The following is a 13628-nucleotide window of genomic DNA, read 5'->3' as shown; positions in this document are numbered from 1 at the left end:
TATAATACAATATAATATATGGGGTGACTGTATAATATAATACAATATAACATATGGGGTGACTGTATAATATAACACAATATAATATATGGGGTGAGTGTATAATATAATATATGGGGGTGACTGTATAATATAATATATAAGGGTCACTGTATAATGGTCCATGTCCATGGTGAGCTCCATGCTGGAGAATAACTCCCACCCTGTCTATGATACCATGATAGCACTGTCCGCTACTGTCAGTGACAAACTGCTTCACCCCAAGTGTGAGAAGGAGCTATTGGAGATCCTTGTTCTCAACTTGGTCAGGCTGTATAATCTACATCAGACCAAGCGGAGATCACTCCGCACAGAGAACTAAATGATCCTGAGTCTTTCTTTTCTCTTCCTAGTTGCTATATCTCTTAGTATATTTTCTATCTTCTATTCTGTATCACACTGAATTTCCCCATGGTGGGACTATTAAAGAATTATCTTATTTTATTTTACTTCTCATAGGACTCACAGCAAGTCAGTTTTCAAAAGTAGTATAGCAAAAGACAGTCCTTTGTTTACCTTTAGTTGCTTAACTGAGGAGAACTTCCATAAAATGCAGGAATAACTCACAGTGATATAATATCATGTACAATATAGCGGGTGTTAGTGAGGAGGATTCAGGGTGTTTCTTGGAGGCAGTAGAAGTGTGCTTGTGATCTCCTCTGAATGGACTGGCGAATGGTCCTAGGAGAACCTGTGCATTACATGGGCCCTGTGATTCACCATGCAGCTCTCTGGTTTGCCAGGAATAAGCTGAAAATCCTACTTGGAGTTATACTAGCAGCAGGTGCTGTTACCTTACACACTACATTCTCTAGAACATGGCTGGATTTCCTGACCCCTGCTAAGAGGAAGGCGGGACTAAAGGCTCCACCCACAGCTTGCTAGAAGCTACTTTGTAGAAAGCTTGTGCTGTGTATGGAGTGACTGGGATCTTACCATCACATGCACCTACATAGAGTGACCCATAGGTGTCAGTAGAGTAGTACATGGTAATAAATATAGTGTATGTGAGACCACCCTGGGAGAACCGTGCAGGAGGCTGGACTGTCACGGTGACCTTATAGGCACCAGAACTCCCAGGAGAGGTGCACAGGGTAATAGATACAGCCAGTTAGATGTGACGCCAGTTGGATTAAGGAGACACCCGCAGGTCCCTGGGTTGAGATGGTGAGTGGGTGTCAGTGCTCCCCTCCAGCTAGTGTAAGGGGGGGGGAGGGGAGAGACACGGCAGCCGACTGGCTACCGGGGCTCTTGCAGGAACTTTTAGGATACAGCGGTTCCACGGACAGACACAAAAACACCAGACACGAAGTAAGAAACCTAAATTTTACTCTATACCCTTTTTGGGTAAAGTCCAGGCTAACAGGCCTGATGAAATCAATAATTACAAGACACTCAGCCGAGGGCCGAGACCCCTGAGTGACACTGCACCGTGACCTAATATGTCAGAACTAGTGAACTATGCCATTAACTAGCGGCTACCTATATAAAGCAGCTGCAATTTACCTGTTAATACCAAGCTAACAAAACAATGTGAGTATGCAGAGGAAGATCACCTGCGGTATCACACCGGGGTTAACAATATCACAGTTTACTATTTAACTTACCCACTCCCCAATGTCCACATTTCAACACACTACCCCAACCCTGCAGGAAGGACTTCAGCAACCGTTTTGTTTTATCAGAAGTTGGTGCTTAGCTGCACAAGTCTCAGTGAACCAAATAACTCCTCTAATGACGTACTTCTGGTACTATAATCCAGGATATAGTGTCTCTTTTGAATAGCAGGACAACACGTGCTGTATCTCCGTTTAGATAGAACTCTCTTTAAAGCAAAATGGCCGGAACCAGTCTATGCTAGGTTTTTGGCGCCAAAAACTATTTACTGAGTGTATACACTATTCACCCTTATGAAAGGTGAATCGGAGCTCCGCTTACCCGGGTTAGCAAGGGGGCGAACAGTCAGATGGATTTTCCGAAGGAAACAGGAATTTCTTTGCCTCCAGACAACTGGAACACGGTGTCACAAGGGCTTTTCTTTTCATCTGCTCCGCGGTGTCTGTACCGCAACCGTCTCCAACTCTCCTGACATAGGATCCAGCAACAGGTCCGGGCTTCTCCAGAGTTGGCTCTGGCCTGAAACAAGCGTAGTACGGCAGCGGATGGCAAACGATTGTCACTCAGACCTCTCACTGCTCAACAGCCAGCTTCTCCTCACACACTACACCAGTTCACTTACTGAACTCGTCACTTCCTGGTTCTTCCTTTACCTAACACAGTGGCATCTTGTGGTCAAAAAGAATTACTACAATAGAATTTTTCATTACAGAATTATCTCCTTTTACCACTATTATTATCACATCACACACTTGTCAGTGGGAAGTGTTCTGAGACTGTGATAGCATTAGTCACTCCGTGACACCCCACCCCACTAGAGGTCGGCATCCTCGACAGACCTCCCCAGACAAACTCATCCTGGGCATATCGCTGTGGGGGAACCCCAGCATTAGACCTTGGCGTTCTGCGTAAAGTCGGGGCGTCAGTCACTTCGTTCCCACAGGTCGGCTCAGGTTCCTGTACAGGAGCAGTCATTAGTGTCGTCCCCTCCCGTGGAGGTAAGATCACCACGGCTGGAACCGTTTCAGACATGGGAACTGGTACATCCCACCACTCATCGGGATCAATCTGTGCAGTAGGTGTGAAGGTTGGGGCTGTTGGATTCAACCGAGGCACCTCAGTCTCTGTTGTGGGAGTCTCTGAATTACAAGGTCTGAGCATATTACGGTGAAGAGTCCGGGTAACTCCTTCACCCCTTTCAGGCTCTATCTCATACACTGGTCCGTCAGGGATGACCCTTCGTTTTACTTGATATGGCATTGCCTCCCACCGATCATCCAACTTTCCCGAGGGTCTCTTGGCCCTTACTAACACCCTATCCCCAGGTTGGAAGGGTTCATGTTGAACCGGGGTCTTGTCGGGGTGACTGGACAGTCGGGTTTTGTTAATCACCAACCGGTGTATGGTCTGCAATTTTCGACGGTGTAGTTCTACCCAGTCATTGGGTGAGCGAGCGCCCTCTCTCTCAGGATTTGTCAAGTTCAGTTCTTCAATCTCCCGTCCGGGACGCCCAAACAGTATCAGGTATGGCGTGTAGCCGGTGGTACTATGGACCCGATTATTATAGGCCCAGAGCAACTCAGCTAAGCTCTCTGGCCACCGAGCTTTTTGATCTTTCTCCAACGTTCGCAACATCTGGAGGAGGGTGCGATTGAATCGCTCACAGGCCCCATTCCCCTCTGGGTGATAAGGAGTCGTCCGGGATCTGTGGATACCATACACCCGATACAACTCCGACATGAGCCGCCCCTGAAAACATGCCCCCTGATCTGAGTGAATACGAGTGGGGCACCCATACACTTGGATGAACTGCTTACACACAGCCCTGGCGGCAGGTTCGGTAGTCTGATCTTTCGTAGCTACTACTACTGCAAACTTGGTAAAGTGGTCGGTCATTACCAAACAGTACTGATGTCCGCTGTTGGAGTGTCCTATCAGGACATAATCAATCATCAGCACCTCCAACGGCGCAGTGGTCCTAATCGTCTGAGTGGGGGCCCTTTGTTCTGGGGGTTTAGCGAGCTCACAGGCCCTGCAGGCTTGACACATGTCCTGTACTGTCCTCTCAAGGCCAGGACAATAGACAAATCGCTGGAGCCACTTGAACGTTTTATCAGGGCCAAAGTGGGCCCCTCTCACATGAGCCTCACGGGCAACTTCCCTGGCACTGGTACGTGGTATTACTAGTTGCCATCTCACCTCCAACTCAGTCTCTAAATATACTTTACGGTACAGTAACCCATCCTCACACTTCAGTCTATCCCACTGTTGCATTACTCTTGCCCCCATAGGTGGCAAGCGTTTGCGCTCCATCGGGGTAGACCACTCCTTTGCCATTACCCACTGCTTGATCTTTCTTAGGGTCACGTCATCATTCTGAGCATATACCCAATCTCCATGGGTTTTCCCAAGCAACACTGGCCGGTCTGTCACCACCCCACTTGTCCGTGTCAGTATCACAAACAAGGGTATTCTACCCAAGTGGGGAACCTCTGAGTCTTCCAACTCTCCATCCTTATCTCGTCCGGAGTCATCCGGCGTCACTTGAGACAGAGCATCCGCATTTGCATTTTCTCTACCGGATCGACACTTGATCTTGTACTTGTACCTGGACAACCTGGCCATCCATCGTTGCTCCAAAGCACCCAACTTTGCGTTGTCTAGGTGCGCCAAGGGATTGTTGTCGGTCATAACAGTCACTTCCACTCCTGTCAAGTATTCTGAGAATTTCTCCGTCATGGCCCACACTAGGGCCAGTAGTTCCAGCTTGAATGAACTATAGTTGTCAAAGTTCCTCTCTGTCTCCCTCAGGGACCAGCTTCCGTAGGCTATGACCCTCTCGCGGCCATCTTGTTCTTGGGCAAGCACCGCACCTAGGCCATGGAGACTCCCATCTGTGTATAACATGAAGGGCTTGTCAAACTGCGCTTAGGCGAGTATTGGTGCACTCGTCAGGGCTTCCTTCAACTCCTCGAACGCCTGTTGTTGTTTCTCTCCCCATGGAATGGGCTGGTTCTTTGGCCCCCGGGAGGTCCCCCTCAGCAATTCGTTCAGCGGTCCTGCCTTCTTTGAAAAATTTCTTATGAAGCGCCGGTAATATCCAGTTAGGCCCAAGAATGCGCGAAGTTCCCTGAGGGTTCTTGGGACAGGCCAGCATTGTACCGCTTCCACCTTGCTGCTTGCTGGTTGCACCCCTTCAGCAGAGACAATGTGCCCCAGGTACTCAATCTGTGTCTGGAACAGCTGGCACTTCTTGGGCTTGACCTTGAGCCCATGCTCCATCAGGCGCTTCAGGACTTGTCTCAGCCTCTGAAGATGTTGTTCGAAGGACGATCCGAAGACCACAATATCGTCCAGATAGATGAGCACCGACTCAAAGTTTAGGTCACCAAGACAATACTCCATGAGTCTTTGGAACATGCCGGGGGCATTGGACAATCCAAAGGGCATCCTTCTGAACTCATACAAGCCCATCGGCAAGATGAACGCTGTTTTCTGTCTGTTTTCTGCTGCCATTGGCACTTGCCAGTATCCGCTCGCCAGGTCTAGGGATGAGAAGTATCTCGCCTTTCCCAATGCGGATAAGGATTCCTCGATCCGCGGCAAGGGATAAGAGTCTCTCACTGTCTGTGCATTCAGCTTCCGGTAGTCGACACAGAAGCGTAGGGTGCCGTCTTTTTTTCGGACCAGCACCACTGGGGCAGCCCACGGACTTTGACTTGGTTGTACCACGCCATTATCCAACATTTGATGTAACATCTCCTTCACTTCTTGGTACATGTTTGGTGGGATCTGTCGATACCTTTCACGGATTGGGGCCGTATCCCCAGTCGGTATTCGGTGCTCGATAGCAGACGTACAGCCAAAGTCTTCGTCATGCCTAGAAAATGCAGCTTGGAACTCCCATAAGGCCTCTTCCACTAGCCGTACTTGATCTGGACTCAGAGAGGGCCGGTTTATCCCCATCATTTCCAGGATCTTCCTCCCATTCCACTCGGGTGTGGGTTTTTCAGGTTGCTCCATCTGTACCGCCAAGGTCCAAATGTCCCCTCTCTCTTCCCTAAGAGTAAAGGGTCTTCTCCGGGCTGTCTCACCCTGGTGTAGGAAGACTTTGGCAACCTTGACTCTCCTTGGTAGGGTCACTTTGTGATCCTGTAGATTCACGCACCGCATCGGCACTCGCCCGTTTCGGACTGTGGCCACCACTCGCCCAAACATCACACCAGTTATCTCTTCACACTGCTCTACCGGTTCCAGCTTGACATCCAATCCATCCACATTCAGATTGGTCCCCACGGGCAATATCAACATCCGTTCCTGCCGGGGAGGTATTTTTACGGGCGCACCATTCGGGGTATACACCGCCCCCAGCCGGCGGTTTTCAGTGAGTCCCTTCTGAATTCGGCAAGTCTGGACAATTTGCCGGAAAACTTGCTGTGTTGGCCTATGTGCCGTAGTCTGCTTCCAGTACTCCGGTCCTTTCTTGGTGAAAAGCACGTGGTTCAGGTCTCGCAACACATTCATGCCTAGAATCACCGGGACCCCCGGCAGGTAGGTAGACTTGACAAGGATAACTCCCTTGACTCCTAATTCTTAGCCACAGGCCCGGAGTCGCATCCAGACTACCCCATGCACAGGGATAGTTCCATTATCTGCCACTCTCAGTCGGATAACCATTCCGGTATTTGGTCGCATAAGGTGGCCATGATGCCGTTCAAAATAGTCTAAGGGCATTGTTGTCACTTCAGAACCTGTATCCACTAGGCAGGGGACCTTCTTTCCCTCAAAACTCACTTCCAGCACGGGGCTTTTTGCGATCAAATCATGTGGGCTTTTTGGAGCACTTGGGCCCCCTGATACCCCCGCGGTGTGCCCTCTTATCGCGGAGGTCTCCCGTTTAACGGCGGTGTGTTGCTAGGCCTGGCCCTTCTCGGTCCTGGGCAATTCCTTGAGATATGCCCGAACTCTTGACATTGCCAACATTGGACATTGCTATAGTCCCGCTCCCGAGGTGGTGGCCTTTGTCGCAGTTGGGGGTCGGGAGGAGAGCGATACCACGGCCGTGATGGAGATGGCCTTCCCTGTGGTTCCTCTGTTTGCCACATGGGGGGTCTTGCTGAGCATTGACATGGGGGCCCGTCTGAGGGGGTTGGTAACGGATCCCCAGCAGCAGGAGTCCGTACCCTAATCTGCACCTGGCTCAATTGTTGGGTTAGCACATATATAGTGCGCTGCATTTCTCTCATCTGGGCCTCTGCCTCGCCCCCTATAGCAGTGGTCATCACCCTTCCCGCTCTCTGCATGGCGACCTGACCCACCTCTGGCTCCTCCATTTGAGTCCTGGCGATGGTCTCCTCCAGAATCTGGACAAAGGTCAGGGTCTTGTCCGCCAGCACGCGGTTCTGTAATTCCCGCCTCACCGTACTCAAGCATAATCCCCGAATAAAATAATCCCTCAACAGCTCGTCATCTTCCTCAGGGGCACGCTGGGCGTGGGATTCGGCCCTCCGGACATCAGCTAACAACCCCTGTAGTTCATTAGCATACTCAGGGACGGTCTCCCCCTCCCCCTGTCTCCGATTTAACAAACCGGGCAAGTAAATTGACTGACGGGGCACGGTTCCCGTAAACCTTCTCCAACCTGTTTATTATGTCTGTCACCGTACTCCTCTGGGATTCTGGCAGTAATGTGATTGTCCGTCGGGCATTCCCTTCCAGAGCATTTATCGCTACCTCCGGTTGGAGTTCGGGGGCTAGATTACACAGTTTAATCACACTCCTCAGTCGTTCAGTCCAATCGGTCAGCAACATGTTATGTCCGTCAAATTTAGTCAGTTGGTTTAAGATGGCACCTGCTGGTAAACACCTGACTGGGGCTGTCGGTGCAAGGGTAGGTACAACAGGCGGGAGGACAGCACCTGCAGCCATTCCGCCATTAGGCACACGGTCCGCGTCCACCAAAGACGCGTCCCCTGATGCGTTGTCCATGTCCATGGTGGCACCGTATCCTGCCGACTACGCCAAAAATGTAAGGGGGGGAAGGGGAGAGACACGGCAGCTGACTGGCTACCGGGGCTCTTGCAGGAACTTCTAGGATACAGCGGTTCCACGGACAGACACAAACACACCAGACACGAAGTAAGAAACCTAAATTTTACTCTATACCCTTTTGGGTGAACTCCAGGCTAACGGGCCTGATGAAATCAATAAGTACAAGACACTCAGCCGAGGGCCGAGACCCCTGAGTGACACTGCACCGTGACCTAATATGTCAGAACTAGTGAACTATGCCATTAACTAGCGGCTACCTATATAAAGCAGCTGCAATTTACCTGTTAATACCAAGCTAACAAAACAATGTAAGTGTGCAGAGGAAGATCACCTTCGGTGTCACACCGGGGTTAACAATATCAGAGTTTACTATTTAACTTACCCACTCCCCAATATCCACATTTCGACACACTACCCCAACCCTGCAGGGAGGACTTCAGCAACCGGTTTTGTTGTATCAGAAGTTGGTGCTTAGCTGCACAAGTCCCAGTGAACCAAATAACTCCTCTTATGACGTACTTCTGGTACTATAATCCAGGATATAGTGTCTCTTTTGAATAGCAGGACAACACGTGCTGTATCTCCGTTTGGATGGAACTCACTTTAAAGCAAAATGGCCGGAACCAGTCTATGCTATGTTTTTATCGCCAAAAACTATTTACTGCGTGTATACACTATTCACCCTTATGAAAGGTGAATCGGAGCTCCGCTTACCCGGGTTAGCAAGGGGGCGAACAGTCAGATGGATTTTCCGAAGGAAACAGGAATTTCTTTGCCTTCAGGCAACTGGAACACGGTGTCACAAGGGCCGGTCCTTCTTTTCATCCACTCCGCGGCGTCTGTACCGCAACCTTCTCCAACTCTCCTGACATGGGAACCAGCAACAGGTCCAGGCTTCTCCAGAGCTGGCTCTGGCCTGAAACAAGCGTAGTACGGCAGCGGATGGCGAACGATTGTCATTCAGACCTCTCACTGCTCAACAGCCAGCTTCTCCTCACACACTACACCAGTTCACTTCCTGAACTCGTCACTTCCTGGTTCTTCCTTTACCTAACACAGCGGCACCTTGTGGTCAAAAAGAATTACTGCAATAGAATTTTTCATTACAGAATTATCTCCTTTTACCACTGTTAGTATCACATCACACACTTGTCAGTGGGAAGTGTTCTGAGACTGTGATAGCATTAGTCACCCTGTGACACTAGTAGCTTGTGCCCAGGGCTTAGCTGCAAGGAAGGCAATGTCCAGGCCAGGATCAGTAGAAGTGCTCACTGCTTTATTGTAACAGGCATCTGCTGGTCACTTGTCCTGTAGCAGTGAGCTGTGGCACAGGGGCTTGTAGCTGGCTGACACCTTCCCATGTATTAGCAGAGAGTCTAAGATATCTGCAGGTCCAGCTTCTGGTTCCCTGCAGATGTTCCATTACCTTGTAGAGGTAGGTGCAGGCTGCCAGGGTTGTAGCTCTGCTTAGCCTGATGTAATCCTGTCCTCTTACTGATAGTGATGGGGGCGCTGTCACAGCTTCTCTGCCCTGCTGCTGCTGCTGCTGTGGCCTTTCATCACAACACACAGTGTCTTACACACAAGATGGCTGCTGCCACACTTCTCCTTGCTTCTCCTTCCCTGGCTGCTTACAGAATACTACTTCCTGTCCCTGCTATGACTATTTCCTGTTCCAGCTACAGATCCACCTACTATAGTGTGTGTTGCTATGGAGACCACAGCTCACTAAGACCAGTGATACCAGAGAACAACAGCTTAACAACATTACACAAATGAACACAGAATGAACATGGCGACATATACAAACTATCATAACATGTAAGGCACTTATATGGCCAAATAACCATTAGTAACTCCTGTGAGGGGGTCACATATATGTCACAGGAAATACAGATTATACAATAGATAGTGATACCCAGTATTGATGCATTGTGAGAAACATTACATACCATACTACAACTACTCCTATCATGGCAGGAAGGAGTGCACTGAGACACTACATAGATTCCCTTTAATATGGTTTGTTCTATATACAAATTACCCAATCCTGTTAGTCCTATGTTGTGCTTACATTACTGGTCCATTCGCTTCAGTGGTTTTATGTCTACAGAATGGGAGATTGCCCTTTCCGGCTCCAGCAAAGCAGTTTTTATTTCCCCTGGACAAACAGATGGCAAAGTAGGGAAATGGACTAATGATCTCGAGCTGAACCTCAAACAGCTTGGCGTGGTGTTCCCAGTAATCCCCCCACCACACATATACACAGGGGCGTAACTACCGTGGTAGCAGCAGTAGCAGCTGCCACAGGGCCCGGGCCATTAGGGGGCCCGGTGACAGCCGCTACCGCTGCGGTTTTTTTAAAAATAGGCAGTTACGGGCCCTATTCACTTGCCGATCCTGGCTGGGCCGGGATCGGCAAGTGACACCGCGGGCCCCACAGGGGCTATCATTATACTCGGGGGTCTTTGCAGACCCCCGAGTATAATGACCAGCGGATCGGGAGAGGTAAGGGAACAAACAATGTTACTTACCTCTCTGCGATCCTGCCAGGCCTCCGTCCTACTGTTGTCTGATGTCTCTGACGTCACATGAACCCGGCATGCTTCCCGGGTCATGTGACGTCCGACGTCATTAATGAAGGACGCGAGAGGAGGACAGCACAGCACAGGAGTCGGGGAACAGGTAAGAAGCAACAGTGGGTTGTTTTTTTTATGTTTTTATTCCCCGGGTCTCCGATTATTATACTCTGGGGTCTGAAAAGACCCCAGAGTATAATAATTGTTTATGGGTGTCCACAGAGGGACACTATTGGGGTTAATACTGTGTGCAGGAGACACTATTGGGGTTAATACTGTGTGCAGGAGACACTATTGGGGTTAATACTGTGTGCAGGGGACACTATTGGGGTTAATACTGTGTGCAGGGGACACTATTGGGGTTAATACTGTGTGCAGGAGACACTATTGGGGTTAATACTGTGTGCAGGGGACACTATTGGGGTTAATACTGTGTGCAGGGGACACTATTGGGGTTAATACTGTGTGCAGGGGACACTATTGGGGATAATACTGTGTGCAGGGGACACTATAGGGGTTAATACTGTGTGCAGGGGACACTATTGGGGTTAATACTGTGTGCAGGGGACAATATTGGGGTTAATACTGTGTGCAGGAGACACTATTGGGGTTAATACTGTGTGCAGGGGACACTATTGGGGTTAATACTGTGTGCAGGGGCCAGTAAGGGACATAATAGAGTGTGGAGGAGGGGGTCGGTCGAGGTTTTCGGCGCCAGTTGGGATGGGGGGGGGCCATGTCAAAAGTTCGCCACGGGGCCCCGCCATTCCTAGTTACGCCACTGCATATACATGAGGGGGTCATTAGATTCTGGGAATAATCTGATGGTTACTTGTGCTGCCGGAAGGATTTTCTCCACAATCATTCCATAAATTTATAGGAAAACTGACACTGAATATAAGTGTGTGAACCCTTTCTATTCTGTATAATAGCCCTTATGTGTCACTTATCTGTTTTCTAGAAATACCTGACTCTAGAAAATGATAGAAAAACATTGGCCCGGACTTTACTACAGGATATTTTCCAGAGAGGAAGGGAAGCTGTGATAGCATTGTGGGTCAGTCTATATGTCTTACAGAAGGATCATGGTACCCCCGCCCTGCAGGCTGTACTGGAGGAACTCCGTCATACAGGTGATGTGTATGTGATGTGTCCGTCATACAGGTAACATTGTGTATGGGATGTGTCCGCCATACAGGTAACATTGTGTATGTGATGTGTCCGACATACAGGTAACATTGTTTATGTGATGTGTCATACAGGTAACATTGTGTATGTGATGTGTCCGTCATACAGGTAACATTGTGTATGTGATGTGTCCGTCATACAGGTAACATTGTGTATGTGATGTGTCATACAGGTAACATTGTGTATGCGATGTGTCCGTCATACAGGTAACATTGTGTATGTGATGTGTACATCATACAAGTAACATTGTGTATGTGATGTGTCTGTCATACAGATAACAATGTGTATGTGATGTGTCCATCATACAGATAACAATGTGTATGTGATGTGTCCATCATACAGGTAACATTGTGTATGTGATGTGTCCGTCTTACAGGTAACATTGTGTATGTGATGTATCATACAGGTAACATTGTGTATGAGATGTGTCATACAGGTAACATTGTGTATGTGATGTGTCATACAGGTAACATTGTGTATGTGATGTGTCTGTTATACAGGTAACATTGTGTATGCGATGTGTCATACAGGTAACATTGTGTATGTGATGTGTCATACAGGTAACATTGTGTATGCGATGTGTCTGTCATATGGGTAACATTGTGGATGCGATGTGTCATACAGTTAACAATGTGTATGTGATGTGTCCATCATACAGGTAACATTGTGTATGTGATGTGTCATACAGGTAACATTGTGTATGCGATGTGTCATACAGTTAACATTGTGTATGTGATGTGTCCGTCATACAGGTAACATTGTGTATGAGATGTATCATACAGGTAACCTTGTGTATGCGATGTGTCATACAGGTAACATTGTGTATGTGATGTGTCATACAGGTAACATTGTGTATGAGATGTGTCATACAGGTAACCTTGTGTATGTGATGTGTCATACAGGTAACATTGTGTATGTGATGTATCATACAGGTAACATTGTGTATGAGATGTGTCATACAGGTAACATTGTGTATGTGATGTGTCATACAGGTAACATTGTGTATGTGATGTGTCCGTCATACAGTTAACATTGTGTATGTGATGTGTCCGTCATACAGTTAACATTGTGTATGTGATGTGTCCGTCATATAGGTAACATTGTGTATGTGATGTGTCCGTCATGTACATAGCATTGTGCGAGTAGTATTCAATCGAATACCTCGCCGCCATAGGAATGCGTGTAAGCGGCCGAACACCAAGGAGTTGAGCGCATCGAATATTCATTGCGCTTAACCCCTTGGTGTTCGCCCGCTTACATTCATTCCTATGGCGGTGAGGTATTCAATCAAATACTACTGTCTCATCTCTAATATTCACCTGTCCCCGTGCTACTTTGTCCTCTGCCAGTGTCCATTCAGTCTCATGCCGGCACCTTCTTGCTGTCAGTCCTGCACCTTATGTGACTGCTAAGATGGGTTAGGTACAGGATTTCCAGAAATTAGGTGTTGCAACGAGACTGAACAGACACAGGACGGGAGAAACAGGATGCTGGGGACAGGTGAGTATACTTTTTAATGTTTTACACCTCCTTGGCCGTCACAGTGATTGCTCCAATTTATGGAAAATTTCTTTAAAGGGTATGGGGAACAGACACTAATGGGGCCATTATATTGTTTTGGGGTGCAGCATCCTGGAGTAGTTGTTATTTTCGTGTTTGTCTATTGTGCCTCCAGGGTATGTTGGTTTGTCCTGTATTATATGTTCTATGCTAAATGTCATTGTTTTGCAGCTACCCCTGTTATTTCCCGCCCTTGCAGTTCAAAACCAATACCTTGGTTCACCCTTGGCCAATCACAGGCCACTGGGCAGGATTGTAGAAGACTATAGTCTTCCCGGCAACCGTTACAGGCAGTCTAGAGTTAGCAGCCACCCTGCACAGTTCATGTTGAGCTGTGCAGAGGGAAGACCCAGACTGGACTCTAACAGCCGCTAGTACAACCTCTAGGAAGACTACTTCATGCCTCAGGGTCATCGAGAGACAGTTCTGAGACAGGGAATCCATTTGTGCATCTCTGGAGAATCTGGCTGTATCCCTTACCTTTCCCCGATCCTGCTTGTGGCCTCTCCTTTTCCTGCTTCAGCCTGGGTCCTGTGTGCTGCACATTACTTCACAATGACGTAATGCACAGCCTATGGGCGGGCCCCTGGCCAG

At 48.5% G+C, this 13628-nt stretch overlaps 1 protein-coding gene across 1 annotated transcript in view; it reads left to right on the top strand.

The window, feature by feature from the left end:
* The window catches only part of LOC142188597 (NACHT, LRR and PYD domains-containing protein 12-like), a 221019-nt gene that overhangs the window by 26649 nt on the left and 180742 nt on the right, over window positions 1-13628 (top strand). The window contains exon 3 of the mRNA XM_075261890.1: window positions 11248-11419. Coding sequence (XP_075117991.1) covers window positions 11248-11419 — 172 coding nt within the window. The remainder of the gene's footprint in view (window positions 1-11247; window positions 11420-13628) is intronic.

This window comes from Leptodactylus fuscus, unplaced genomic scaffold, assembly GCF_031893055.1.
Source record: "Leptodactylus fuscus isolate aLepFus1 unplaced genomic scaffold, aLepFus1.hap2 HAP2_SCAFFOLD_57, whole genome shotgun sequence".
Lineage (NCBI taxonomy): Eukaryota > Metazoa > Chordata > Amphibia > Anura > Leptodactylidae > Leptodactylus > Leptodactylus fuscus.
The sequence above is the reverse complement of the archived record's forward strand: the minus strand, read 5'-3'. Positions and strand labels throughout refer to the sequence as shown.